General features: G+C 67.7%; 14 protein-coding genes across 14 annotated transcripts; 7 read left to right on the top strand and 7 right to left on the bottom strand.

The window, feature by feature from the left end:
* Window positions 1-10: 10 nt before the first annotated feature.
* Window positions 11-742, top strand: MICPUCDRAFT_58446 (uncharacterized protein; the record flags this gene model as incomplete). Its single annotated transcript, XM_003058988.1, has 2 exons — window positions 11-33; window positions 436-742. 2 exons carry the CDS (start codon window positions 11-13, stop codon window positions 740-742), a joined length of 330 nt encoding a protein of 109 aa, XP_003059034.1.
* Window positions 743-854: 112 nt separating this feature from the next.
* MICPUCDRAFT_47417 (uncharacterized protein) lies at window positions 855-1,802 on the bottom strand (the record flags this gene model as incomplete). The annotated part of the gene is made up of 2 exons (XM_003058615.1): window positions 855-1,405; window positions 1,518-1,802. 2 exons carry the CDS (start codon window positions 1,800-1,802, stop codon window positions 1,061-1,063), a joined length of 630 nt encoding a protein of 209 aa, XP_003058661.1. The 3' UTR covers window positions 855-1,060.
* Window positions 1,803-2,233: 431 nt separating this feature from the next.
* Window positions 2,234-3,103, top strand: MICPUCDRAFT_58444 (uncharacterized protein; the record flags this gene model as incomplete). Its single annotated transcript, XM_003058987.1, has 1 exon — window positions 2,234-3,103. The coding sequence occupies one exon, from the start codon at window positions 2,234-2,236 to the stop codon at window positions 3,101-3,103; it is 870 nt and encodes a 289-aa protein (XP_003059033.1).
* Window positions 3,104-3,208: 105 nt separating this feature from the next.
* On the bottom strand, window positions 3,209-6,284 carry MICPUCDRAFT_27057 (glycoside hydrolase family 31 protein). The gene is made up of 5 exons (XM_003058614.1): window positions 6,103-6,284; window positions 5,874-6,033; window positions 5,634-5,807; window positions 5,316-5,567; window positions 3,209-5,231 (listed from the first exon to the last, which is right to left on the bottom strand). The coding sequence occupies exons 2-5, from the start codon at window positions 5,886-5,888 to the stop codon at window positions 3,282-3,284; spliced, it is 2,391 nt and encodes a 796-aa protein (XP_003058660.1). The 5' UTR covers window positions 5,889-6,033; window positions 6,103-6,284; the 3' UTR covers window positions 3,209-3,281.
* Window positions 6,285-6,793: 509 nt separating this feature from the next.
* On the top strand, window positions 6,794-7,138 carry MICPUCDRAFT_58442 (uncharacterized protein; the record flags this gene model as incomplete). The annotated part of the gene is made up of 1 exon (XM_003058986.1): window positions 6,794-7,138. One exon carries the CDS (start codon window positions 6,794-6,796, stop codon window positions 7,136-7,138), a length of 345 nt encoding a protein of 114 aa, XP_003059032.1.
* Window positions 7,139-7,680: 542 nt separating this feature from the next.
* MICPUCDRAFT_58441 (uncharacterized protein) lies at window positions 7,681-7,926 on the top strand (the record flags this gene model as incomplete). Its single annotated transcript, XM_003058985.1, has 1 exon — window positions 7,681-7,926. The coding sequence occupies one exon, from the start codon at window positions 7,681-7,683 to the stop codon at window positions 7,924-7,926; it is 246 nt and encodes an 81-aa protein (XP_003059031.1).
* A 67-nt stretch (window positions 7,927-7,993) lies between these two features.
* MICPUCDRAFT_68420 (NhaD Na+:H+ antiporter family) lies at window positions 7,994-9,574 on the bottom strand (the record flags this gene model as incomplete). The annotated part of the gene is made up of 2 exons (XM_003058613.1): window positions 7,994-8,421; window positions 8,529-9,574. 2 exons carry the CDS (start codon window positions 9,572-9,574, stop codon window positions 8,106-8,108), a joined length of 1,362 nt encoding a protein of 453 aa, XP_003058659.1. The 3' UTR covers window positions 7,994-8,105.
* Window positions 9,575-9,964: 390 nt separating this feature from the next.
* On the top strand, window positions 9,965-12,229 carry MICPUCDRAFT_58439 (mitochondrial carrier protein; the record flags this gene model as incomplete). The annotated part of the gene is made up of 1 exon (XM_003058984.1): window positions 9,965-12,229. The coding sequence occupies one exon, from the start codon at window positions 9,965-9,967 to the stop codon at window positions 12,227-12,229; it is 2,265 nt and encodes a 754-aa protein (XP_003059030.1).
* Window positions 12,230-12,344: 115 nt separating this feature from the next.
* On the bottom strand, window positions 12,345-15,820 carry MICPUCDRAFT_58438 (uncharacterized protein; the record flags this gene model as incomplete). Its single annotated transcript, XM_003058612.1, has 2 exons — window positions 12,345-14,027; window positions 14,144-15,820. The coding sequence occupies 2 exons, from the start codon at window positions 15,818-15,820 to the stop codon at window positions 12,345-12,347; spliced, it is 3,360 nt and encodes a 1,119-aa protein (XP_003058658.1).
* Window positions 15,821-16,991: 1,171 nt separating this feature from the next.
* Window positions 16,992-17,696, top strand: MICPUCDRAFT_17015 (uncharacterized protein; the record flags this gene model as incomplete). Its single annotated transcript, XM_003058983.1, has 2 exons — window positions 16,992-17,134; window positions 17,282-17,696. Coding segments are annotated over 2 exons (558 nt in total), but the record flags the coding sequence as incomplete, so codon positions are not given.
* Window positions 17,697-17,811: 115 nt separating this feature from the next.
* MICPUCDRAFT_16739 (uncharacterized protein) lies at window positions 17,812-19,036 on the bottom strand (the record flags this gene model as incomplete). Its single annotated transcript, XM_003058611.1, has 2 exons — window positions 17,812-18,606; window positions 18,818-19,036. Coding segments are annotated over 2 exons (1,014 nt in total), but the record flags the coding sequence as incomplete, so codon positions are not given.
* Window positions 19,037-20,353: 1,317 nt separating this feature from the next.
* Window positions 20,354-22,171, bottom strand: MICPUCDRAFT_58434 (uncharacterized protein; the record flags this gene model as incomplete). Its single annotated transcript, XM_003058610.1, has 1 exon — window positions 20,354-22,171. The coding sequence occupies one exon, from the start codon at window positions 22,169-22,171 to the stop codon at window positions 20,354-20,356; it is 1,818 nt and encodes a 605-aa protein (XP_003058656.1).
* Window positions 22,172-22,333: 162 nt separating this feature from the next.
* MICPUCDRAFT_58433 (uncharacterized protein) lies at window positions 22,334-22,997 on the bottom strand (the record flags this gene model as incomplete). The annotated part of the gene is made up of 2 exons (XM_003058609.1): window positions 22,334-22,703; window positions 22,744-22,997. The coding sequence occupies 2 exons, from the start codon at window positions 22,995-22,997 to the stop codon at window positions 22,334-22,336; spliced, it is 624 nt and encodes a 207-aa protein (XP_003058655.1).
* A 160-nt stretch (window positions 22,998-23,157) lies between these two features.
* Window positions 23,158-23,781, top strand: MICPUCDRAFT_58432 (uncharacterized protein; the record flags this gene model as incomplete). Its single annotated transcript, XM_003058982.1, has 1 exon — window positions 23,158-23,781. One exon carries the CDS (start codon window positions 23,158-23,160, stop codon window positions 23,779-23,781), a length of 624 nt encoding a protein of 207 aa, XP_003059028.1.
* Window positions 23,782-24,583: the final 802 nt, after the last annotated feature.

The following is a 24,583-nucleotide window of genomic DNA, read 5'->3' as shown; positions in this document are numbered from 1 at the left end:
ATCTAGAACCATGCCGAAGGGCGAATCTTGCCGGTGCGCGCCCGCGCCCTCCTCATCGCGTTCGCGCGTCGCGCGCGCGCCGTCCCGGCGCGTTTCCGCGGCGCGCGATGCCGCGCGACTTTTTTCTAGGGTTTTCTTTCCGCCGGCCGACATCGACGGCGGGTTCCACGCGGCGTGGACCGCGTCGCGACGCGACGCCGCCGCCGACGCCCCGCGCGACGCCACGCTTGGCATCGCGCGTCGCATCGGCGGGTTCCACGCGACGCGACGCGACGCGACGCGTCGAACCCGCCGTCGATCCCGACCGGACGCGGGGTTTTCCTCGCTCGGCGGTTCGGTTTTTCCCTCGCATCCGGGCCAGTCTTCGCGATCCTCCGTCTGACGCCCGACATCCCCCCTCTCTCCCTCCCTCTCAATCCTCCGCAACCTCTACAGCCTCTACGTGCGCGGTATCATCCTCGGGTACAAGCGCGCGAGGACGAACCAGACGAACCACACGAGCCTCATCAAGCTCGAAAACGTCAACACGTCCCCGGACGCGTCGTTTTACCTCGGCAAGAAGCTGTGCTACGTGTACAAGGCGAAGACGAAGAAGAAGGGGACGACGTACCGGACGTCGTGGGGTAAGGTGACCAGGGCGCACGGCACGTCTGGCGTCGTCCGCGCGAAGTTCAAGAAGAACCTCCCGCCGTCGTCCATGGGCGGGAAGATTCGCTGCATGCTCTACCCGTCCTCCATCTAAGTCGACGACGGATCGATCGATTTTTTTCGATCGAGGGAACGGGGGTCGTCGTCGAGGATCGACGACGACGGCGGGGGTGTGGGGCGCGTCGCGCGTGCGAACGAAAACCGCGATCTTAGCTCGCGAGCGTTTGTTATATGATGCGATGCGTTAACTCTATCGCATAAGTGCTATCCTCGCGCTTCTCTTTCGTCGCTTTCGCGTCGCGTGCTCTCGTTCGTCCGCGTCGTCTTCCAGCCCCGAAGCCCCCCGCCCCTCTCAACTACCACACGCACTGCGCGCGCGCCCCCGCGCGATATCATATCTATCGTCTGATCATCACGAAATCGCGCAGTTTAACTGAAACCGAAACTGCGCTCCCCCGTTCGCGCGTCGCATTCGCACGTTCCAGCCCCCGTATCCGTGCGCGCCGTCAACGAACCCCCCCGCGTCCTCCTCGCGTCGCCCTCTTCCTTCGTTCCGCGTCCGCCGCACGTCCTCGAGCCAGCGCTCGCGGACGCCCCAGCTCTCCGGCGCGTCCCCCAGCGGAACGCCGTCCGCGTCGTCCGGGTGGACTCTCCAATTCGTGTAGTCGCCGCATCGCTGGCACGCCCAGGTGACGTTCCCGAAGGTCGCCGCGGAGGGCTGGTAACGCCACATCGGATGCGGGATGCGCTGCGTGGCCTGTGATGATTGGATATGGTAGGATGCGATGAGGTGACGTGGAGGTCCGTGAGCGGTCGGGTGGTGATGACGTGGAGGAACGCGCGGCGGTGGACAGTCGCGGCGGACGCACCGCGCACGCTCGGCACTCGTACCACAACGCGTGCCTGGCGCCGAGCTCGCACGCGTCACACACGTTCCTCTCGACGTCCACGATCGTCCGCGACTGCAGGCACATCCTGCACGTGCCGTGAAGCTCGGCGCCCACGAACACCCCGCGCGCGCCGTCGTTCGAGCGGCGAACGAGCGCTCGGCACTTGGGGCACCGGCCGACGCCGCCTGGGCCTTGCGAACAGATGATGTCTACGCATCCCACGCAGAACGCCATCGTCGCGCCGTCGCGGTCGCAGCACGGCATCGCGGCGCGCTCGCCGTCCGCGCCGCGCGACGGGGGGTCGAGCTGCTCGAGGCAGACCGCGCAGGTCGGCTGTTCCGGGGAGGGCGCGGCGTTCGAGCCGTCGTCGGCGGGGACGTCGGATGTTGACATGACGGAAGACGCGCCCCCGCGTTATTGGGATCTGGCACCTGGATCTCGCTCGCGGGGGTGGGCTCGCGGCGCGCGCGACCGGACGACGCGACGGAGGAGGAGGAGGAGGAGGAGGAGGAGGCGACGGACGCGACGGACGCGACGCCCGCGCGAATATCGGGCGCGACCTCGCGCGCGCGCGGCTCCGTGCGGGCGCTTTTGACCGCCTCGCGCCCGGGTCGGCACCGGAAGGCGCGCCGTGATTTTTCCGCTTGTCATTATCAGAGCACTCGTCGTCACCGCTGAGTCGACGCGCGCGCGCCATGCACGTCCTCCGCGCTTCGACCGCCGCTTCCGCGTCGGCCGCATCGAGGCCGTCGCCGCGGACGCGCTCGCGCGCCGCCTCGCGGCCCCCTCGCCCGCGCGGCGCCCGCCCGCGAGATCGACGCGGAAGGGAGAAGGAGGCGATCCGTCGCGACGCGATCAGCCTTCGCGCGGCCGCGAAGAACGACGCCGAGACGCGCGGCGGCGGCGGCGACGACGACGCCGAGGACGCGTCTATTAAGCCGACGAACGCGAGCGGCGGCGGCGCGAACGACGGCGCCGGCGAGCCGACGATGGCGGACGCGCGGCGGAAGTTCAGCGAGACGTTCTGGGCAGGCATCGAGAAGAACCGGGGCGGGGTTCCCTGGCTGCGACCGAGGGAGGAGGAAGACGAGACGCGCGGCGACGTCCCGGACGACTTCGCGACGACGGCGGCGGAGGCGAACGCGAGGGAGAAGAAGACGAAGACGAAGACGACGACGACGACGACGACGACGATTTCCGCGGCGTCCTCCTCCGCGACGTCGGACGAGGAGCAGGGCGAGAAGGGCGAGGGCGAAGAACCCGAAACGTTTTGGCGGCGATGCACGCTCCTCGGCCTCGCGATCGGCGCGTGGATGATCACCTGGGGTCTGCGCTCCACGCACTACCCGACGCTCAAGTGGCTCCTCGCGAACCTCGGCGCTTGCGCGTGGGACCCGGAGCTCGGGTGGTCGGTCGCGAGTGAGGTCGCGCGACGACTCGGCGCGCCGGCGCTGCGGGTGGCGACGGGGTGGCTCGCGATGCGAAGTCGCTGGCGGGGGGCGGCGGCGTGCGGGGCGCTGTCGTTCGTCGTCCCGGACGTCGTCGCGGAGATGGCCGCATCTTAGGTAGGGCTGCGCGTTGCGTGTGATACAGTATGATAGAGCTCAGATCGAATCGATCGTCGCGCGCGCGGGACGGTGTATGAGGGTGAGGCGGTTCGCGCGTCGAATACATTGACCGGACTACGTCGTCGTCGCGGGCTCGCGTCCGCGTTCGCTTTCGTCGATCCGTCCGTCCGTCGCGTCAGTCCGCGACGCTGAAGAGGATGCTCCAGTCCTGCGCGAGAACGACCCCGGGCTTCTTGACCGCGGTCGCCGCCGCGGGCGACCCTTCCTTCCCGCTCGCGCTCACGAGGTGAATCTCCTTCCGTTTATTCCTCACCTCTGCGTCTTCGCCGAATCGCCGCGGACCCAGCACGATGACCCTCTCCACCTCCGCGGCGATCTCCGGGAACGCGAGCGGGTCGCCCTCGAGATGTTTCTGCTCCGCGTCGTGCGTGGTCCACCCCCACGACCCGCCGCGCCACTTCGCGGCGCACACGAGCGAGTCGCCGTCCTCGAAGATGATCTGCCTGCGCGAAAACGCGTCTTTTTCTTCAAACGCGTAACTTTTTCCGTCGTCGAGGTACACCTCCCCGTACGCGTACTTCCCGCTCTCGTCCGGGGCGACGACGATCGTGAACGGGTCATGCGTCATCGCGCGCGTGCTTCGACGCGCGCGATCCTTGCGGACGATGACGTGCCCCCCGCGCACGAACGTGGGCGTGTCTGCGAGCGTCACCGCGACTGAAAACGTCTTCGGTCCCGCGTGCATCTCGTTCGTGTCGTAATCGTACCACACCCCCGCGGGTAAATACACCTCCACGGAGCTCGCGCCCTGCGTCGTGACCGGGTGAACGAGCAGCGCGGGGCCGAGCATGAACGCGTCCTCTTTCGCCGCCGCGTGCGGATCGTTCGGAAACTCGTACCACAGCGGTCGCATCACGGGAGCGCCGTCGCGGTGCGCCTCTTCGAACAACGTGTACAGATACGGCATGAGCTGGTACCGCCGGCGAATCGCCGCGCGAATCAGCGCGGTGTACGGCTCCCCGAACAGCCATGGCTCGCGACGTTTCGTGTCCAGATGCGCGTGCCCGCGGAAGAACGGGTAGTAAATCCCGGTCTGGTACCACCGCGTCATGAGCTCCCCGTCGGGGTTGCCGAAGAAACCTCCGACGTCGGCGCCGGAGAAGGCGAGACCGGTCGCGCCCAGGGTGAGCACCATGGGCAGCGACACCCGCAAGTGGTTCCAATCCGCGGCGTTGTCGCCGGTCCATATCGGCCCGACGCGTTGCGTCCCCGCGAAGAAGGCGCGCGACAGCACGAACGGCCGTTCGCCGTCGTTTCTCTTTTCGATTCCAGCCGCCGTCGCCGCGTGATAGTACATCCCGAACGCGTTGTGCACCTCCCGGTGCTCCACGTTCCCGTGGTGAATCAAGTCCTTCTGCATCGTGATCTCCGGGCCGTTGAACACGGACGGCTCGTTCATGTCGTTCCATATGTACAGGTCTTTCGTGCTGCCTTGGTAATTTTTCAGCGAAAACTTATCCGCCCACCACGCCCTCACCGCGGGCGACGTCACGTCCAGATACGCGCTGCTCCCGGGCCAGCACCACCCGTCGAAGTCGCCGACGCCGTCCTTCTGCTTCACGAATAAGCCTTTACTCTCGGCCTCTTTGTATACGGGGTAGTTCGCATCCTTCTTGACGTGCGGGTCCACGATCGTGACCATCTTCCGACCGCGGCTCGCGACGTCTTCGATCATCCGCCTCGGCGTCGGAAACGTCGCGCCGTCCCACGTCATGTACCGCTTCCCGTCCGTGTGCTCGATGTCGAGCCACAACACGTCGTACGGGATGTCGTGCTCGTCGAACCCGGCGTCGACCGCGGCGACGTCCGCCTCGTCCCTGTAGTTCCACCGGCACTGGTGGTATCCCAGCGCGAACGCGGGCGGCATCGCCGTGCCGCCGGTGATCATCGAGTACTGCCGCATCGTCTCCCGGGGCGACGGGCCGGGGAAGATGAACAGATCGAACGCGCCGCTCTCGGCCATCCAGTGCGAAGAGATGCCACCTGAGCTGCCGCCTTTCGTGACGTCCACGTACAGCTCCGTGGGGTTGTTGAAGTACACCCCGTGGACGCGCGGCGGCCGGCTCTCTTTCCGCTTCTTTCCTCCGCCGCCGCCGCCGAGCCCCCCCCACCCGCCGCCGCCCCCGCCGTCGCCCTCGCTCGCGCCCACGGAGTGCCCGAGCAGCATCGGAATCGAGCCGTATAATCCGAACGGGGAGTCGTGCTCGTACTCGAACACGTCGAGGTTGTACAAGCGGTACGGCTCGGTCGCGATCGCGCCGTCGGCGGCTTTCGTCTCTCGCAGCGACATGGTCGTCGCGCGCTCGGGTAAGCCGTACGCGTGCGACGCGTCCGGGAACGTGATGTCGAACGACAGCGCCATCGGGCCGTTCGGGCGCGAGTCCGTGTGTGAATTAAACGTCTCCGCGTAGGACGTTACTTCAGGTTCAGGCGGCGGGGTGGCTTCGGGCGCGCCGTCGCCGACCACCTCCGGAGAAGGTTCGGGCGGCGGCGCGTCCTCCTCGGATTTCGTTTTTCGCCGCTCAAACTCAAACGCGCCGTTCGCGTTGAAGACGACCGCCTCGACGCCGTCCACGAGCGTCGTTATCTTCACCGGCGCGTGCTCGATCACGACCTTAACCTCCGACCCCACCGGCGTCTCCTTGATCGGTATGATCATCCGCGACAGCGTCAGCGTCGTCCTGGACCCGTCCTCGGCGCGTTCCACGGATGAAAATCCCATCGCGCCGTCCGTCTCCAGCTCTGGGAGGACCACGTCCGGGACCTCGTACCGCGGCGCGCTCGGGTCCTCCACGCGGACGCGGACGACGCCCTTATCGTACGCGGATATCCTGAGTCGCAGCGGCGCGGTGGAAGAAGAACTCGTGCTGGATGAGGCTTCTTCTTCGTCTTCGCCGTCGCGGAGGAGATCCGCGGTCGCCACGTTGACGTCGAACTTTTCCGGGTCCGCGTCGCCCGAGATCGCGAACCCGCCCGCGGCGACGCGGTAGGCGCCGCGGTCCGAGGAGGCGCGATCGCGGTGCCGCGCGCAGAACGACGACGTCGCGCACGTCTTGAAGTCGGCAGCCTTGAACGCGGTCGCGAGCGTCGGGAGCGACGCGAGCGTCGTCAGGACGAGGAGGAGCGTCGCGAGCGTCCGTCTCTTGTCGTCATCGCGCCGCTTCGGCGCCGTCATCGCCGTCGTCGTCGTCGTCGTCGTCGTTCGCGCGACGCCGGCCGAGCCGAGCCCGAGGCGCGTCTCCTCCGATCGCCGCGCGCGTCTCGCCTCGCGCGTCTCGATGATCTCCCCGCGCGCGGATCGTCGCTCGCTCGCCGCGCGCCCGCGTCTGCCGCGCGCCGATCGCGCGCCCGCAGGACGCGACGCGAGCGCGACGGTCGGTGAACACGCGCGAAAAAATACGTATCTTTCGCTGCCAGCTGTGTGGCCGCTGCGGTGCTCGAACGCCCGCGCCTCGCGCGCGCACTTCCCACCGCGCGAGACCCGACCGCGAGGCGTCGCGCGTCGTCGACGCGCGTCAGGTCGCGCCGCGCCCATCGCCGCCGCCGGGCGACCGCCGATCGCGCGTCTCGGCCGCGTCTCGCGCGCGCATCTTGCGCGCATAGACGCTCGCGAGCGGCTCGTCGAAGATGTCGTCGCGGGGGGACTCGGACGACTTCGCCCGCGGGTACGGCACGCGCGCGGGCGCCGCCTACTCCACGCGAACGCCGCCGCCGAACGACGCGGAGGCGTCGCCGTCGCGCTCGTTGGGGTCCGTGTCCTGGCGGAACACTCCCGCGGGCGTATCCGACCTCGACACCCCGAACAGCGAGAGCGTCTTCTCGCCGCATAAGGCGCGTTATCCTTACACCGGTCCCCATACGACCGCGTTCGCGCGGTGCACGCCGATCCTTAAGGACTTTTCCCGGCGTCTCTCTCCGCCCAGGGCCCCTCGCTTTCGATCCCCGCGCTCGACGCCTTTCGACTCCAACTGACGCCTTTGAACGCCACCCCGACGTCGCTTCGCGTGGAACGCGCCTAAGATTCGTCGAGGCGACGCGGGCGCGGCGCCGTCGTCCAGCGGCGGCGCGGGGACCAGCCGCGGGAGCAGCGCGAAAGACGCGAAGCGCTCGCGATGGGGGTACGGCTCCTCCTCCTCGAGGAAGAGCAAAAGCCAAAGCCGCGGGGCGTCGTCGTCCGCGGCGCCGTCGTCGCCGTCGCGCGGGACGGCGGGATACGGCGCCGCGCACAAGGGGGGAAGCGGCGGCGGCGGAGGTGAGACTGCTTCCCATACGACCCCGTTCGCGTGGTGCACGCCGTTCCTTAAGGACTTTTCCCGTCGTCACTCTTCACCCGCGCTTCCCTTTCAACGTTTGACCGGTAAGACGTTCGACTGACCGATCGCTTCACCCACGCAGGCGGCGCCGGTCGAGGGAAGCGCGACGCGAAGCCGTCGTCGAAGGACACCGTGACCGTGTCTCGGAACTTCGTCGCGTTCGTGTGCGCTGGTCTGGCGTTCTTCGGGTTCACGACCGTCATGGGTGGGCACCACAACCGAGCGTTCGAGCGGCACTTTCAGGAGATGTCCAAGGTGAAGGCGGACAGGCGCGCGCTCCGCGAAGAGAACGAGTGGCTGCGGAGAGAGAACCAGCGACTGAGGGGGCTCTCGGGCGGGGGACGGTTCAACGCGCCGCCGCCGCCGCCGCAGCAGCAGCAGCAGCGGGAAGTCGTCGTGAGTCCGCCGCTGCCGCCGCCGCAGCCGGGAGGAGGGTTCCGAGGATAGGATAGCGCGACGGACGAGACGGAAGAGGCGACGCGCGCGAACGCGACGACACGATGAATGAGTTTTTAACATTCGAAGCGTTCGTTCAATTTTCTAAACAACTTACCCGTAATAATGCCCTCATCACTCGCGTCAACGAGCCGAGCGACGCGCGCGCGTTCGAAACGCGCTCGCTCGCTTCAAAAGCCGTTGACGACAAAGTGCGTCGCGATCGACGCGACGTACCCAACGAACACGACCCCGCTCCACCGCAGATGCGAGTTGAACGTGTAGCCTGGCGCGGCGCCCATCAGTCCGACCCCCGCGGCGGAGCCGACGCTGAGTAAGCTCCCGCCGACGCCGACGGTCAGCGTGAGCAACAGCCACTGCGCGGAGCTCATCTCCGGGTCCGTGGACAGCACGCTGAACATTATGGGCACGTTGTCCAGCACCGCGGAGAGCGCGCCGAGGTAGACGCACGACGCGTTAGCGCCGTACGCGCCGAAGAGATGGTCGCTGAGGGTGAAGTTCAGTGCAGAAAAATAAGTTCATCGGTCAGTTGAAAAGGGACGCGATCAAATGTTGAACCTACGGGGTGGGTGAAAAACGTACGGACACCGCACCTGATCTCGCGCAAGAACCCGAACGCGCCCAGCCCGCCGACGCAGCTGATGATCCCGAAGAAGAAGATCAGCGTGTCCCACTCCGTCTGCTCGAGCCTCTTGAAGATGTCCAGCGCTCTGTCGGCACCCGGCACGGCACCCCCCGCGCCCGTCTCCTCGCGTCCTTTCCACCACCCGTAGAGATTCAACACGGCGAGCCCGGTCATCATCCCGAGCACGGGGGGTAAGTGCGCGTAGGAGTGGAAGCACGCGGTCGTGACGACGGTGCCGACGAAGATCCCGATGACGACGAACGCGCCGGGCTTGAGCTCCCCGCTCGCGTCGTCGTCGCCGCCGCCGGGCTCGGACGCGGACGCGGCCAGCTTCGGCGGCGACCCCGACCGCACCTTGGAGTGCATCGCCGCCGCGGGCACGAGCCAGCACACGAGCGCGGGCGCGAACAGTTTCGGGAAGTCGATCAGCCCGAGCTTCCCGCGCTGCCACACCATGAGCGTTGTGAGGTCCCCGAACGGCGAGAACGCGCCGCCGGCGTTTGCCGCCACGACGACGTTGACGCAGCACGTGGACACGAACTCGCGATCCTCCTTCGTCGCCCCGCCGTTTCCGCCTCCGACGAGCGAGCTCACGACCGCGCCCATGAGCGCCGCGGTCGTGAGGTTATCCGCGATCGGGGATAAACAGAACGCGATCAGACCGGTGATCCAGAAGCACGCGCGGTAGGAGAACCCGGATTCGACGAGCCACGCTCTGATGGCGTCGAAGACGTTGAGCTTCTTCATCGTGTTCACGAACGCCATCGCGACGAGGAGGAAGAGGAATACCTCCACGAACTCGGTGAGATTATGCCGCGCCGCGCCGGTGACGATCTCCACGGCGTGGCCTTTGTCTTTGTACCCCAGGGCGACGAGGAGCCATATCGCGCCCGCCGCGAGGGTGATGGGAATCGACTTCTTGAAGCCGCGGCCGATGCGCTCCTCGGAGACCGCCGCGGCGTAGCCGACGACGAAGACGACCGCGGCGAGGACGCCGTGGATCGTGCGCGTCATGCCGTGCGATTGTTTCGCGGTGATGAACGCGGTGACGGCGCCGGCGTGATGCGCGACGGCGCCGTCGAGAGGAACGTCATCGTCCCCCGGCTGACGCCGACGAGAGAGGTCGTCGTCGTCCACGACGACGTGCACGCGCGCGTCGAGCGAGGACGACACGGACGCGACCGCGAGGAGGACCAGGCCGAGGCCGGCGGCGACGGCGAGGACGCGCCCGCGGCGCCTCGCGCGCGCCTCGGGCATCGCGCCTCCCGAGCGAGCCCCCCGCGCCTCGAGGTGTGACGCCGCGAAATCTGAGTGTCGAACTCCACGAACCGAGAGCGAACGCCATCCGCGCCGATTCAACACTAGCTAGGGCGGCGCACGGTACGGCGAGAGGCGAGAGGCGAGATGGCGTCGAGCTCGTCGAAACGCGACGACGACGACGACGATGACGACGAAGCCCCCGAGCCGTTCGCGTGGGAGCGCCTCCTCGCCGGCGGCGCCGCGGGGGCGTTATCGCGCGTCGCGACCGCCCCCATCGACCGCGTGAAGATCCTCTTCCAGGTGAACGCCGCGTCCTCCTCCGTCGTGTCCACGCGCAGCGCGCTCCTCGCGGGGCGCGCGATCGTGAAGGAGGAGGGCGTCACGGCGCTATGGCGCGGCACCGGCGCCGCGGTGACGCGCATCCTGCCGTACAGCGCGACGACGTTCGCGGTGTTTCCAATCTACAACGCCGCGCTCGCGCGCGCGATGGGAGAGCCCGAGGGCGGTGGCATCCTCACGCGGTTCGTCGCCGGCGCGCTCGCGGGGACGACGGCGACGATCATGACGTACCCTCTGGACCTTCTGCACGCGCGCAGCGCCGCGCACGTCACCGGGCCGGGCGCGAAGGCGGCGGCGAACGCGTGGATGCGCGCGACGAATCGAGCCTTGGCGGCGTCGGCGGCGTCATCGTCATCCGCGGCCGCATCCGCGTCTTCCGCGGCGGCGCCGCTGGGCCTCGCCGGGAGCGTCCGGCACCTCACCGCGACGGTCAACGCGGGCGGAGTGAAAGCGCTGTACGCGGGTCTCGGGCCGACGCTCATGGGCATCGTGCCGTACGGCGGGATATCCTTCGCGACGTTCGAGACTCTCAAGGCGGCGTATCGAAAGAAGAAGTCGTTGGCCGCCGGCGGCGGCGGCGGATCGGCGGACCACGACTGGGACCCGGACGAGATGCCGGTGCTTCACAAGCTCGCCGCGGGCGCGGTCGCGGGGCTCATCGCGCAGACGGCGACGTACCCGCTGCATATCGTCCGGCGACGCATGCAAGTCCACGGCGCCGGCGCGTACCCGAGCGTCGTCGAGGGCCTCAGAGAGATTTACGTCAGAGAGGGCGTCGCGAACGGGCTGTTCAAGGGCGTGGGGCTGACGTGGGTGAAAGGCCCGGTCGCGGCCGCGATCGGGTTCACCGCGAACGACGTCTTGAAGCTCGCGGTGCCCGCGGCGAGGAAGACGTTGATCGCGGGCGCGAAAGACGCGCCGACGCCGACGCCGGCGACGTACATCGAGTCCAAGTCGGCGACGGCGGTGGAGAGTCTCATCGCGGGCGGGACCGCGGGCGCGATCGCGAAGAGCGTCATCGCGCCCGCGGATAGGGTCAAGATCATGTATCAAGTCGACCCGAACCGGCCGTTCTCGCTGAGCGCCGCGGTGAAGACCGCGAAGGACATCGTCCGAACGGAGGGCGTCCTGGGTTTGTGGCGCGGGAACGGCGTGATGATGGCGAGAGTGATTCCGTACGCCGGCGTGAGCTTCCTGACGTTCCCGAAGTACGAGGCCGCGGTGAAGGCCGCGCTCGGGAAGATATTCGGCGAGCCGGACGGCGGCGGCGACGCGGAGAGCGGGAGCCGGATCGCGATTCGATTCGTCGCGGGCAGCGCCGCGGGCGCGACGGCGACGACGATGACGTACCCGTTGGATTTACTTCGCGCGCGGTACGCGGCGCACGGGACGGGAACGACGGCGGCGGTCGCGGTCGCGGCGACCGCGACCGGCGGGGCCGCGAGCGGGAAGTCCGCGGCGGCGGCGGCGGCGCGGGCGCGCGTCGCGAGCGTCGTCGGTCAGGGCGCGGGCGCGGGCGCGGCGGCGGCGGCGACGACGGCGACGAGGGCGCCGGTGTTTAACATCTTCCGCGACGTCTCGCGCGTCGTCGCCGCAGAGGGCGTCCGCGGTCTGTACGGCGGGATAACCCCCACGCTGCTCGGGATCGTGCCGTACGCCGGGATCTCGTTCGCGACGTTCGAGACGCTGAAAGGGCGGTACTTGGATCGCGAGCGCGCCAAGGCGGCGGCGCGCGGCGAGGCGTTCGACGAGACGAATCCGACGATGCAGATGCCCGTCGCCACGCGGCTGCTCTTCGGCGGCGTCGCGGGACTCTTCGCGCAGTCGGTGACGTACCCGCTGGACATCGTGCGGCGGCGCATACAAGTCATGGGGAGGGCTGGGATGGGGAACGCGTCGCTGTGGGGGACCATCGTGGACATCGCGAAGACGGAGGGGTTCAGAGGCGGGTTGTACAAGGGCGTCTCGATGAACTGGATCAAAGGGCCGCTGTCCGTCGCGGTGTCGTTTTACATCAACGACTCCGTGAAGGCGTTCTTTCGCGATCTGCACGAGAAGCATTATTTGTGACGCGTGACCACGCGACGAGTTGTCAGTCGCCATCATTTAGTAGCGGAGTTTAGTAGAGAGTGGCGATGGCGGCTCTCGTCGTCGTCGTATCAAAGCAGTCGCGTCTGTCAAACTCTCACGTTTCGATCCACTCGTTGGTCGCCGGCACGGAATCTTTCGGCATCTCCCCCTCCCACGGCACCAACCGCTCGCGGTCCTCCGGGGAGTAATACGGCATGATCTCCTCCTCCTCCTTCGGCTCTTCTACCGCGTGCTCGGCCATGATTTTCTCCATCATCTCCAAATCCACCGTCTTGTGTTCGACGAGCGCCTCTGTCAACGCGTCGATGGCGGCTTTTTGTCTTTGGACAAACCTCCGCGCCGCTCGGTGTTCCATCTCGAGCATCTCCCGCGCTTCTCGGTCGCTCGCGAAGTACTTATCCACGGTCGTGTGTCGCATGAGGAACTCCACGACGTCCCTGCGCAGAAAGTCCACGACGCTGAACGCGTCCGTCGCGGGGACGATGTTCAACGTCGAGCCCTCTTTCGCCATCCCGGAGGCTTGCACCATGAGCGCGACAATCTCTCTCGCCCTCGCGGTGTACGGCGCCGCCGCGAACGATAAGTCGTCGAACCCGTACTCCTCCTCCTCCGCGATCTGCGGCGCGTAGCACACGCGCACTTGCCGCGACATCACGCCTCGTATCCCGAGCCCCGGGCGGTCGACTTCCGGGAAATCTTTCAACGAGACGCAGCCGTCCATGTTCGTCTCCCTCGGCGTGATCGTCGTGAAGTTAATCTTACACACGTCGTGCATCAGGAGGTACGTTCCCACCGCGCACGTCGCGTGCACGCGTGCGATTCTTCGCTCGTTGTCCATCCCGCGGTCGATCGGGAGGATCTTCCCGAGCTGCTCCGCCTCCACGGCGTCGTCAAAATTTCTCTGACACACGTCGTCGCGGCCCTCCCTCGCGGCGGCCAAACACGCGGTGTTCACCACGTTCGCGATGATCGCCCCGGTGAACCCGTTCATCTCCGCGGCGAGATCGATGAGGTCGACGTCGTCGTTCAAAGGCTTATCCCGGACGTGTACTTTCAAAATCTGCAGCCGTCCCTCTCTCGTCGGCGGCTGCACCGTGATCTTTCGATCGAACCTTCCAGCGCGCACCAGCGCCTTGTCCAAAACGTCCACCCTGTTCGTCGCCGCGATGCACACCACCCCGGCATCGCTGCCGAAGCCGTCGAGCTCGACGAGGAGCTGGTTCAGCGTCTGATCCCTCTCGTCGTTCCCGGACCCGCCCGCGCCGCGCGGACGACCGACGGCGTCGAGCTCGTCGATGAAAATTATGGACGGCGCCTGCTTCTTCGCCTGCGCGAACAAGTCGCGGACGCGCGCGGCGCCGACGCCGACGAACATCTCGACAAACTCCGACGCGGTCAGCGAGAAGAACGTCGCGCCGGACTCGCCCGCGACCGCGCGCGCGAGGAGCGTCTTCCCGCACCCGGGCGGGCCCGTCAGCATGACGCCTTTCGGGACTTGCGCGCCCGACTTTTTGAACTTTTCCGGCATCCGGAAAAAGTCGACAATCTCCGCCAGCTCGATCTTCGCGTCGCCGATGCCCGCGACGTCGCTGAACATGACGACGTCGCTCTCGTCTCGCATCTTCATCTTCGACCGCAGCTGCCCTTGCTTCGCGACTTTCTTCGACGCGCCGCCGGGGTTTTTCTTCGCCTCCCGCGCGGCGTCGTCCTCCGCCTTGGCCTTCGCCGCGGCGTCCAACGCCGCGCCGACGGCGTCTTGTCCGCGCCGCTCCTCGCGCTGTCGTGATTGGTGGGTGACGCGGCGGGAAGTGATGCGTTTGGTCAGTGGTTTGATGACGTGGACGTGGACGTGAACGTGAACGAGAGAGACGAAGAGGAGGGTATGGAACGCACCTTGCCGATCACCTTCATCCCGCCGGCTTTCATAAACTTGCCGATGGCCTCCTCCGCGTTTCCGGCTCCGCCGGGCGTCGCGTTTCCGCCCGGGCCGCCCCCCTCCTCGGAGACTAAAAACGCCGCGCGGCGCTCCAGTTTCTCGCGATAGTCGTCCACCTCCTTCTCTCGCCTCTTATACTCCTCCGGGTTCGTCGTCTTGTCCACCTGCTTCAGGAGGTTCTTCAGCGTCTCCAACCCCGGGTCCCCGTCCACGCCTTTGATCGCCTCCGCCCTGCGCTCTTGCTCCAAGATTTTTTGCCTGTCGTCGAAGTCGCCCTTGAAGCGGTTCATCGTCCACACGATGAACCAGACGACGCCGACGCCGATGAGCGGCAGGCCGTAGTTGGAGATCACCTTCGCCTGGTTCTCGCTCGCTTGCTGGAACCCGACGTTCGTGGATCGATCCAGCTCCCCCTCGACGACGATCTCGCTCGCCTCGAGGCCTTGCAGGTGACACAGCTTCGCGACCCTGAAGTCGTCTTGAGGCACCTCCACGTGCGCGACGCGGTCGTCTTTGTAAATTATAAAGTAACGGTCGTGTCCTTCGCGTTTATAGTGCAGCTCCAAGATTTGTTGATCGCTGAGGTCCCTGAGGAACTGGTTGTACGTGATCGTCTGGCGATCCAGCTGAAGCAGCGCGTTGCCGTTCGGCGACCACTTGAGCTCCTCCGGTTTGAGCTTCGGACCGCCGGCGTACCCGGACTGATCGAGCGGGTAGTCCGTGTACGGCGCGAGCTTCCCGCCTCTCGTCTTTTTTCGCACCTCCTCCTTGATCTTCTTCGACTTCGCGGCGAGGACGCGCGCGCGTCTGGCTTCCTCCTTCGCGGTGAGAGTCTTCTTCGCGAACGGGTTCGGGAACGAGAATCCAGACGAGGAGGAGGACGCCTTCTCCTTCGCCTTCGCCTTCGCCTTCGCCTTCGCCTCGCCGTCGAGGACGCTCTTCTTCTTGCCGACGGCGACGCCGCCCTTCTCGCCCCCCTTCGACGCCTTCGACGCCTTCTCCTTCTCCTTCTTCTTCGCCTGCGCCGCCCTCGCCTCGGCTTTCGCCTGTTCCATCTTGGACAGCTTCTTCGGCGGCGAATGCGAAGGCGCGGGCGCGGTCGCCGCCGCCGTCGGCGCTTTCGCCTTCGCCTTCGCCTTCGTCTTCGCGTTCGCGTTCGCCGCTTTCTCTTTGGCAGAAGACGCCTTGGTAGTAGTAGAGGACGCCTTCGCGCCCGCTGCGTCCTTCGCGCTCGTCTTCGTCGTCTTCGTCTTCTTCGCGCCCTCGCCGTCCTCCTCGGATGCTTTTTTCTTCGCCGTCTTCTTCTTCGACGTCGCTCCGCTCTTCTTCGCCGCCGCCGCCGCGTCTTCCTCCTTCTCCTTCTTCGGCGGGGCTTTCTCCGAGATCTCCGCGAGCGTCTGCGCGCGCGCGGTCGCGCTGGCGTCGAACCCCGACGGCGGCGGCGTCTCGAGCTCGGCGTCCGACGCGTTCGCCGCGGCCGCGGGTCTCGCGACGGAGGGTCGCCCCCCCCATCGCGTTAAATTCCGTCGCCGCCACGCGGAGACGCGGAAGGCGGCGCCGGGACGCCGCGCGGCCGCCGCCACGACGCGATCGCTCGCGACGGCACCGCACGCCATCGCGAGGGCGCACGCCATCGCGGCGGCGGACGTTCGCTCGCGGACGCTCGCTCTCGAGGCGGTCGCGCGCCGATCCGAGGTCCAACAACCCTAAGACCTGCGCGTGCGCTTTTTTCGCGAGCTCGCGATTCACGCCTCTCGTCGCGCGACGAGACGACGCCGCGAAGCCTTCGGAGCGGGCGCTCGACGCGATGCGCGCTCGAGGACGTCGCGAGGCTCGGCTCGAACGCGCGCGCGCGGTTGGTGTCGCGCGCCGTGCGTCGCCGGTAGTGAGGCGGCGCCTCCGCGACCGATTGATTCTCTCCAGCCAGAGACGCATAATAATTACTGTACTGTACCTGTTTCTGTTGCCGCTGAGATGCGTTCTGTGCAAAAGTTTTTCACCCGTCCATCGGTTTCAACATTTGATCGCTTCCCTTTCAACTGACCGATGAACTTTTGTGCATGGATCGTCCCGAGAGGAAGATCTCCGAGCTGCCACCTCTGCTGCTCTGGATAGGTTGGGAGCGACCACGCGCTCGCGTCTCGCCATTGCGACTCGAGCGCACCTCACGCGCGCTTCGGCTCGCGCACACACGTCGTCACACGCGCCATGATCCCTCGCGCGTCCTCCGTCCTCGCGGCGTCCTCGTGCGCGACCGCGTCGAGCGGCGTCCTCGCGCCGCGCGCGCGCGCGAAGACGACGACGTCGTCGTCCAGATCGTCGCCGAGGCGGCCGACGACGACGAGCGCGTCGTCGTCGTCGATCGCTCGCGCCGCGCTCGCGCCGCGCGACGACGACGCGTCCTCCGCGCCGCCGCCTACGGCCGTCGTCTCCGTCTCCGTCTCGCGCCGCGCCGGCGTCGCCGCGGCGCTCCTCGGCGCGCTCGGGGCGACGACCACGCTGGCATTCGCGCCGTCCGCGTCCGCGGCGACCGGCCAAAAGAGCACCGACATCGGCGACCGCCTCCTCTCCGAACGCAAGACGTACGAGGGCGAGGCGCAGGCGAACCTGAACTCGATCATCGAGGAGATCCGCGAGGAGGAGTCCAAGCTGAAAGCGCTGAGGTTCGAGCGCGAGGCGATCGCGCGCGAGGACCTCGCGGCGCTGCGGCAGAGCGAGGAGACCAAAGCCCGGCAGCAAGTCGTCGACGGCAAGACGCTGTGCATCACGCCCTTCGGGATCGACTTCGTCGGGATCACGGAGACGGTCGCGCTCGTGGGCGCGATCGGCGCGGGGCTCTCGAGCAACGCGCGAAAGGCGGAGATCGCGGAGTTGAACGAGAAGTTGAGGGCGGTGAACGTCGCGTTGCGGCAGCAGATTCGGAACCCCTCGCCGAACGCCGCGCCGGGGTCGGGGAACGTGGTCGTGTACCCGGACGGCGGCGCGGACAAGACGGTCTATCGTCAAAAGTTGAAAGGGCTCAGCGGTGGCGGTGCGTCCGGGTCCGACGACGGAGAAGTAAACCCCGGGCCGTTGGACTCGTTGGACGAGGAGAGCGCGACGGCGGGCGCGCTCTCGAAAGATTTCGACTCGGCGTCTCTCGACGAGCTGAAGAAGGCGCTCAGGGAAGGCCGCGCGCTTCTGAAGGTGGAGACTCCCGCGGCGTACGCGGAGGCGGAGAAGGTGTTCAATAAAGCGCTGATGTTGTCGAGGATGCAGGGCGATCAGGTGCAGATTCGACGCGCGACGCGCGGGTTAGCCGCGTCCAAACGCGGCTTGGGAGACACGAAGGGATCCATCGTCTTCTTGAAGGAAGTCTTGGACATCTCTCGGCAGCTCGGAGATCGCACGGGGGACACGGACGCGCTCGGGAACATCGCGGACCTGTACACCGAGATCGGGGACTTAGAGAACGCGGGGAAGTACTACGACGAGTACCTCGACGCGCTGAACGACGAGATGTCGACGTAAGAGAAGAAGCGCGCGCGTTTTTAACATCATCAAATCCGCGTCGACGTCGTTTCGTTCATTCATCAGTAACTCGTCGCCGACGAGAGGCTACAACTCGGCGCGGACGCCGCGTCGGTCACCGCAAGAACGACGGGACGTCCGCAGGGGCGACCAGACCGCTCTCGCACACGATGTTCTTCACGCACTCCGCGGGCGTCACGTCGTAGAGCAAGTTGAGAACGCTCAGCCGTTCCGCGTCCTCCCACCCGCGCAGCGGCGAATCCGGCGACCCCCCGCCCCTCCCGCCCCCACCGCCCCCCCCGTTCCCGCCGCTCCCGCCGCTCCCGCTCCCGACGTCGACGATCTCCGCCGGGTTCCCGAGCTCGTTGCTCGCGATCGCGTCCACTTGCACTCTCTCGTGGAACTTGCACGTCTCCGCGGCGACGAGCACCGGAACGCCGCGGTGCGTCGACGCGGCGGCGACGACGGCGGTGCCGACGCGGCTCACCACGGCGCCGTTCGCGAGCACCGCGGCGGCGCCGACGAGCGTCTTCGTGGCGCCGCCTTTCCGCAGCACGTACCCTAAACCCGCGAGGGTGGTGTACGCGCATGGGATCCCGCGGCCGAGTAAGCGTTTCAGGGTTTCTCGGCCCTCGAGCTTCGGTCGGGAGTCGACGACGACGACGCGAAACGTCTTCCCCGCGTCGAACGCGGCGAGAAGAATCTCCACGACGTGATGCGACGCCCCGTGCGTCACGATCACGTCCCCGTCCGCGATCTCCCCGGCGCCGTGCTCCGCGATGAACTTCCCCGCCTGAATCAGCTTCTCCCTTTCAAAGTACTCCAGGTGACCGAGGGTCTTCTTCCGCGACTCCTCGTCGCTCGGCGGCGTCGGCGCCTCCGCCATCCGCGCGAGGTGCGTCTTGAGCGACTTCGGGTCGTTCCATCATTCAAAGCGACGACGGGGTGGAGTTGAAAGGCGTCAGTTGAAGTTGAAAGGCGTCGAGGTGGGTGTGTCGGGATTGAAGCAGTGGTGTGGGCGGAGAGAAACGCCGGCGGCAAAAGTCCTTAAGGAACGGCGTTCACCGCGCCGACGGGGTCGTACGGGGACCGGTGTAAATAGACTATGAACGCGCCTTCACCGCGTTGCCCATGGACACCGCCATCGCGCGCGCGGACTGGATATGCTGCACGACCGCGTTCACGCACGTCGTCAGCGCGTGCGCGTACTTGGCGTCCGAGGGGGTCTGAAAGTCCGCGATGACGATCTTCAGGGTGTGAAGAAGCGCGATGCACCGCGCGCGGCCGCCGCGGATCGAGCCGTCGGCGTATCGCTCGGCGAGGCGAGCGACGGCGGGGTGGCACGCCACGCCCGCGGCGGTCGCCCCGGCGAGCGATGTGTGCTGCTTCGTCGGCGGCGCGCGGTACTGTCGTAGATGCGAGAACGAATCGACGAGCTTGCTCTGCGGCCGCGCCTTGGACGACGACGCGGACGCCGCGCGCTCGGCTTTGATCGCTTTGATCGCTTTGGACGACGACGCGGCGGGGGAATCGCTCCCGGCGGCGGCGGCCGTCGCGCTCTCCTCGCCGCCGCCGCCGCCGCCGCCGCCGCCGCCCTGCTCTTTCTTCTCTTTCTTTCCTCCGCCGCCGGGTGCCGCGGCGGCGGGCGCTGAGACGCTCTTCGCGGCTTCCTTCGCCGCGCGCTGCGCCTCTTGCTGCGCGCGTCGCTCGGCTTTCGACAGCTTGGGTTTCTCCGAGGGCGCGCCGCCCGCGCCGCCGCCGCCGCCCCCGCCGCCGCTCGCCGCGAGGTGCGCAGCCTTCCTCGCCGCCTTCTCCGCCGCCTTCGCAGCCTTCTCCGCCTCTTTCGCCGCGGCCTCGTCTTCGCGCGCGGCGGACTTCGGCGCCGCCGCCGCGGGCGGGGGACGCGGCGCCGGCGGGGTTTTCGACGGCGAGGACGCCTTGTTCGGCGATCGCGGCTTGGGCGGAGGCGCGCGCTTCGGCGGCGTCGCCTGCGGCGCGCTCTGGACTTTCATGTTCCGCACGCTCTGCATGATCTCGGGAATCTGCGCGACGCGACGACGACGATCGGGGAGGGTCAGCGAACGCGGCGGGGGAGGGACGGACGGCGCGAAGAAACGAGCGCGCGCGCGCGGCGTCGCGTCATGTGGGCGTGCGAGATCGATCGATCGATCGCGGACGACGCGACGCACCCCTCGCGGGCTGTTCATCGACGACGACGCGGACGCGCCGCCGGCGTCGAGCGACGTCGGCATGATGAGCACCGGCGAGGGCGACCCGACGACGCCGTCGCCGTCCGTTACGGACGCGCGCCCCGTCGACGCGCCGCCCGCGCGCAGCTCGACGCCGTCGCCCTCGAGCGAGAACGGCACGGGCTCGTCGCCGTCGTCGTCGTCGCCCGCGATCGCGAACCCGACCGTGCGCTTGATCGGCTGCCCGGACGAGCCGGGGTTCTTCGTGGCGGAGGATCGGATGTCCATCGCGGGCGATCCGTCCGCGCGCGCGCGGAGTGCGCGCCGCCGTCGACGACGACGACGACTGGATTGAAAACAAAGCGCGGCCAGGCACTGCAGCGGAGTGCAGGATCACGCGTGGGAAGGCACCGCGATCACGCCGACTTTCTCCTCCGCCGCTACCGCTATGGGTCGTACTACATCGCTCTATCGCTTCACGCTCGCGGCTAAGATCCCGTACCCGGTCCACCGCAGCATCGTCTCCCGCGCCTCGGACCAGGGCACCCACGCGGTCGGGCGCTGGCCGCGTCGCGCGGTGAGGAGCTCGCGAACCCGCCGCCGCCGTCGCCCGCCGACGACGACGGCGGCGCGCTCCGACGCCGACGAGACGTCGTCCCCGCCGCCGCCACCGCCACCGCCGCCGCCGCCGCCGTCGACCTCGTCGCCCTCCTCGAAGACCGTGGACTCGCGCAGGGCGTATATCAGCGCGTAGTGGTTCTTCAAGTGGAAGATGAGCACCGTGTCGTCGCGCGCGAAGAGCGCGCGAAGCTTCTCCCATTCCTCTTCCTCGTCCCCTCTCGCGCGCACGACGACGTCTAAACCCTTACGGAGCTTCGTCTTCGCGCCGACGGCGACGCGGACGGAGACCTGTGGCGCCGGCGGCGCGTCGACGTCCTCCGACGCCGCGAGCGCGGCGTGCGCGGATACCCGCCGCATCGCCTCGATGATGCCCCAGTTCCCGAACTCGCCCGTGCTCGGCTTGTCGCGTCGGAGTTTTTCCAGCCCGCCGCGTTTTTTGAGGAGCTCGCAGAGGTCCTTGCGCCAGGTCCACCGTTTCGGTTTCGCGGGCGGCATCTCCGTCTCCGCGGCGACGGCGACTGCAGCTGCTGCTGCTGCGCTCGGGTGGTCGGGAGGTAACGCATCAGCATGTGTCGTTACTCTACCACCGCCCGCATCGTTCGCGGTCTCCGCCAACTCCGCGCCGCCGAAACCGGCGAGAAACTTTTTGTTCATCTTCGCGAACCGACTCGGGGGCTTCTTCTTACCTCCTTTCCCCTTGCCACCCCTTCCCGAATTCATTTCTATCCCGGCCGCGAGCGACGCGAGCAGCGCGGCGTCCTCGTCCACCGCGCCGGGCGCGGTCTTCGCGTCGCCAGCGGCACCCGTCTCCGCGTTCGCGTCCTCCGCGTTCTCGTCGTTCGCGGACTCGTCCTCGTCGTCGTCCTCCTCCTCCTCCTCCTCCTCCTCCTCCTCCTCCTTCGCCGCCGCCGCGGCCCGAGCCTCGTCCTCGCGCACGAGCGCCGCGATGAGGCCGAACGCGGACATCTTCGGTACTCTGGAGAGGTCCGGCGGCGGCGGCGGCGGCGGCGGCTCGCCGTCCTCGGCGGCCTCGTCGATCGTCTCTCGCACGGCGGCGGCGGCGGCGGCGGCGGCGGCGGCTGATTCGACGGCGGCGTCGCGCGCGTCCAGCTCGCGCGTTCCGTGCTCCTTCGCGACGTCGACGACGACGCGCATCACGTCCGCTCGTTTCATGCCCTTGTCTATCTTACTCCGCCCGCCGAGCGTCTTCCCGCTCGGGTCGCGCGCGATCGCGGCGTCGAGCTCGGCCTCGAACTCGTCCGTCGGCGCGCCCAGCAACCGCTCGAACCGCGCGCGCTTCTGTCGGATCTGCTCTTCGAGGCATCGCTCGAGGTGCGCGACGACGTCGTCTTGGCGCACCGCGCGCGACGCGTGCCTCCCGCCGAACGCGAGCGCGTTCCACGCGCCCGCGACGGACGCGGCCGCGCACGCGGGTGAGGACTGCCGGACCCACCCCGCCCACGCGGCGCCGTTGACGTGGACGGCGAAATTCGCGGGCGGGATGGCGCGGTCGTTCGAGGAGGCGCGCGAGGGGAGGCGGCCGTGGGGGGGGAGGATCGAGGTCTGGAACGCGTCCCACGAGCACGACGCCTCCTCTGGCTCCGCGGTGTCGGACTCGTGCGCGAACGGCGTCTCGGAGGAGGGGTCGTCGTCGGGGGTGGGCATCGCGAAGTGTGACCGTTACGACGGCGCGGTCGTGGTTTTTCCGAGTCGAGAAGGACTGGATGAGTCGGACGTTTTCTGACCGGGCACGGGTATGAGGAAGTGAGGGCAGTGTGCGTGACGTGCGTCGTTCGTTACAAAGATGCCGTGAAGTGCTGGTGGAGTCTACGCCGCGTTCGTTCTCGGTGTCGCGACCTCGCGCACTAGGTGGACTATGCGGTCTTGATGGTCTTTCGCGAAGTGCGGTTCAAGCTCCGCCGCGACGCGGCACCACTTCAGGGCCTCCTTTTTGTTCACCGCGACGCCGCGCCAGCCGTGTTCGTAGATAGTCGAGAGTTGCCACGCGGCACAGTAGTCACCCAGATCTGCCGCTTTTACGTACCACTCGACCATCTTCGCGTCGTCTTGTTCCACGCCGGTTCCGAAATCATAGCACAACGCGACCTTATAGGTAGCGCGGGCGTGCCCCAGCTCGGACGCTCTTTTGTACGACTCGAACGCCTTCGCTAAGCATCGCTTCACGCTCCATCTTGCCCTCGTACTCAAAATAGTAGTAGCAACTCGCGATCTCAAACAAGGCACTGCCTTTGTCTCGATCATCAATGGCTTTACACCACCAGTAGAGTGCCTTCTCGTGCTCCCCCTCGTCGTAAAACCCTTCACCGAGGTCGAAAAACGCCCTCGGAGTGCCGGGCGACGACGCGCCCGCCTTCTCCGCGCTTCTCCACACCTTGCTCACCGCGGCGAGGCGAACGCGGTCTATCGGGTCCTCCCCGAGGTGCGAGAACACGACGGACGCGGCGTTCTCGGGGATGTCGTCGAAGGACATGGCCAGATCTGAGCGTGCGGCGGCGGGGGGCGCGCGGCGGGAAAGTGAAGAGCTCTCGCAAGCTGTACTGTAGCTGATGAAAGGATTTTGCCACTCCCGCCCGCGCCCGCACGCACGCGCCCCCGTCACCGTCCGCCTCCGACCCGACCCCCCCGCCGCCATGTCCGCCGCCCCCACGCACGAACCGACGCTCACCGAACAGGAGGTGCGCGCGCCGCCGCGCGACGCATCCTCCGCGCCGACGCCCTCCCGCGTCGCCGCCTTCCTACACTCCTCGCCCCGTCGTTTGAACAGAACGTTCAAACCCGCGCGCTCCCTCCCTCCCTCCCTCCCTCCCCTCCAGGAACCGCTCATCGGCGCCGCCCTCCGCGCGCTCTACGCCGCCGTCCGCGCGAAAGAGGACGCGCTGGACGAGGCGCCGAAGATCCCCAAGGACGCGAACACGACGACCGCGAAGAAGCTGACGACCGCGCACAACACGCGCCTCCGCGACGCGTTCGAACCCCTGAGCGACGTTCAGCTCTCCGCGAAGGCGCTCCGGGCGTTCAAACCGCGCGCGGAGGAGATCGGCGTCAAGGCGAAGAACGTCGAGGACGCGTGCCTCCTCCGCGTGCTGATCACGACCGCGTCGAAGAAGCTCCTCCAGAAGCTCGACAACAAGGTCGAACAGAAGCGCAAGCGGCAGGAGAAGGCTGCCGCGGCGAAGGAGGTCGCGAAGGTTCAAAAGACCGCGGCGGACGTCGAGGGCGTCAACGAGAACGAACCGATGTGCGCCCCCGCGTGAGCGTCGCATCGGCGACGACCGAGCCCCACGGCGCGATGGCGATGACGTGGAGTACATTACGACGACGACGAACGAACGAGAACCACGCCGCGCGCAGCGCAGAGCGAACGACGCGACGGACGACGTGATACGACGAACGAAGTCGCGGACGTGAATAAAAAATAAACCCAAGGTCATCGTCGTCGCGCGACCTCGCTCGGCTCCGTCGTCGTCGTCGTCGCCGCCGCCGCCGCCGCCGCCGCCTTCACCTCCCTCCCGACCGGCGCCTCACGCCCTCCTCCCAGATCGATCGCGCCCATGATCTCCTTCGCTCTCACCTCGTCCCCGACCGACGCCTCGAGGTCCGCCCAAGCTTCGTACACGGGCGGATACGGCGGCGCCACCGCCGCGCCTCTCTCGAACGCAACGCGCGCGGCGTCCGGGTCGCCGCCCTCGCCGCCCGCGCCGTATGCTTCGAACAACCCAAACTCCAGCCACAGCGGCGCCGCGTTCGGGTGCTCTCGCACGCCGCGCGAAAACAGATCCCGCGCGGTCTCCACCTCGCCCTCCGACGCTTCCATCGTCGCCCACGCTTGGTACAGAAATTGCCGCGGCTCGCCGTCGCGCGTCGCCGACGTCGCGCGCAACCCGGACGCGAAGCGCGATCGCGCGGCGGCGGCGCCCGCGACGCGACGTTCAAACTGGCCCCACTGCAGCCACGTCGTCGCGTCGGACGCGTCCGCGTTCGCGGCGCGCGCGAAGAGCGCGCGCGCGGCGGTCGTGTTCCCCGCGCGTTTCTCCAGCAGCGCCCACGCGCGAAGGT

The sequence above is a fragment of the Micromonas pusilla genome (genome assembly GCF_000151265.4).
Source record: "Micromonas pusilla CCMP1545 genomic scaffold MICPUCscaffold_5, whole genome shotgun sequence".
NCBI lineage: Eukaryota > Viridiplantae > Chlorophyta > Mamiellophyceae > Mamiellales > Mamiellaceae > Micromonas > Micromonas pusilla.
This window is presented reverse-complemented; position numbering and strand designations above follow the sequence as displayed.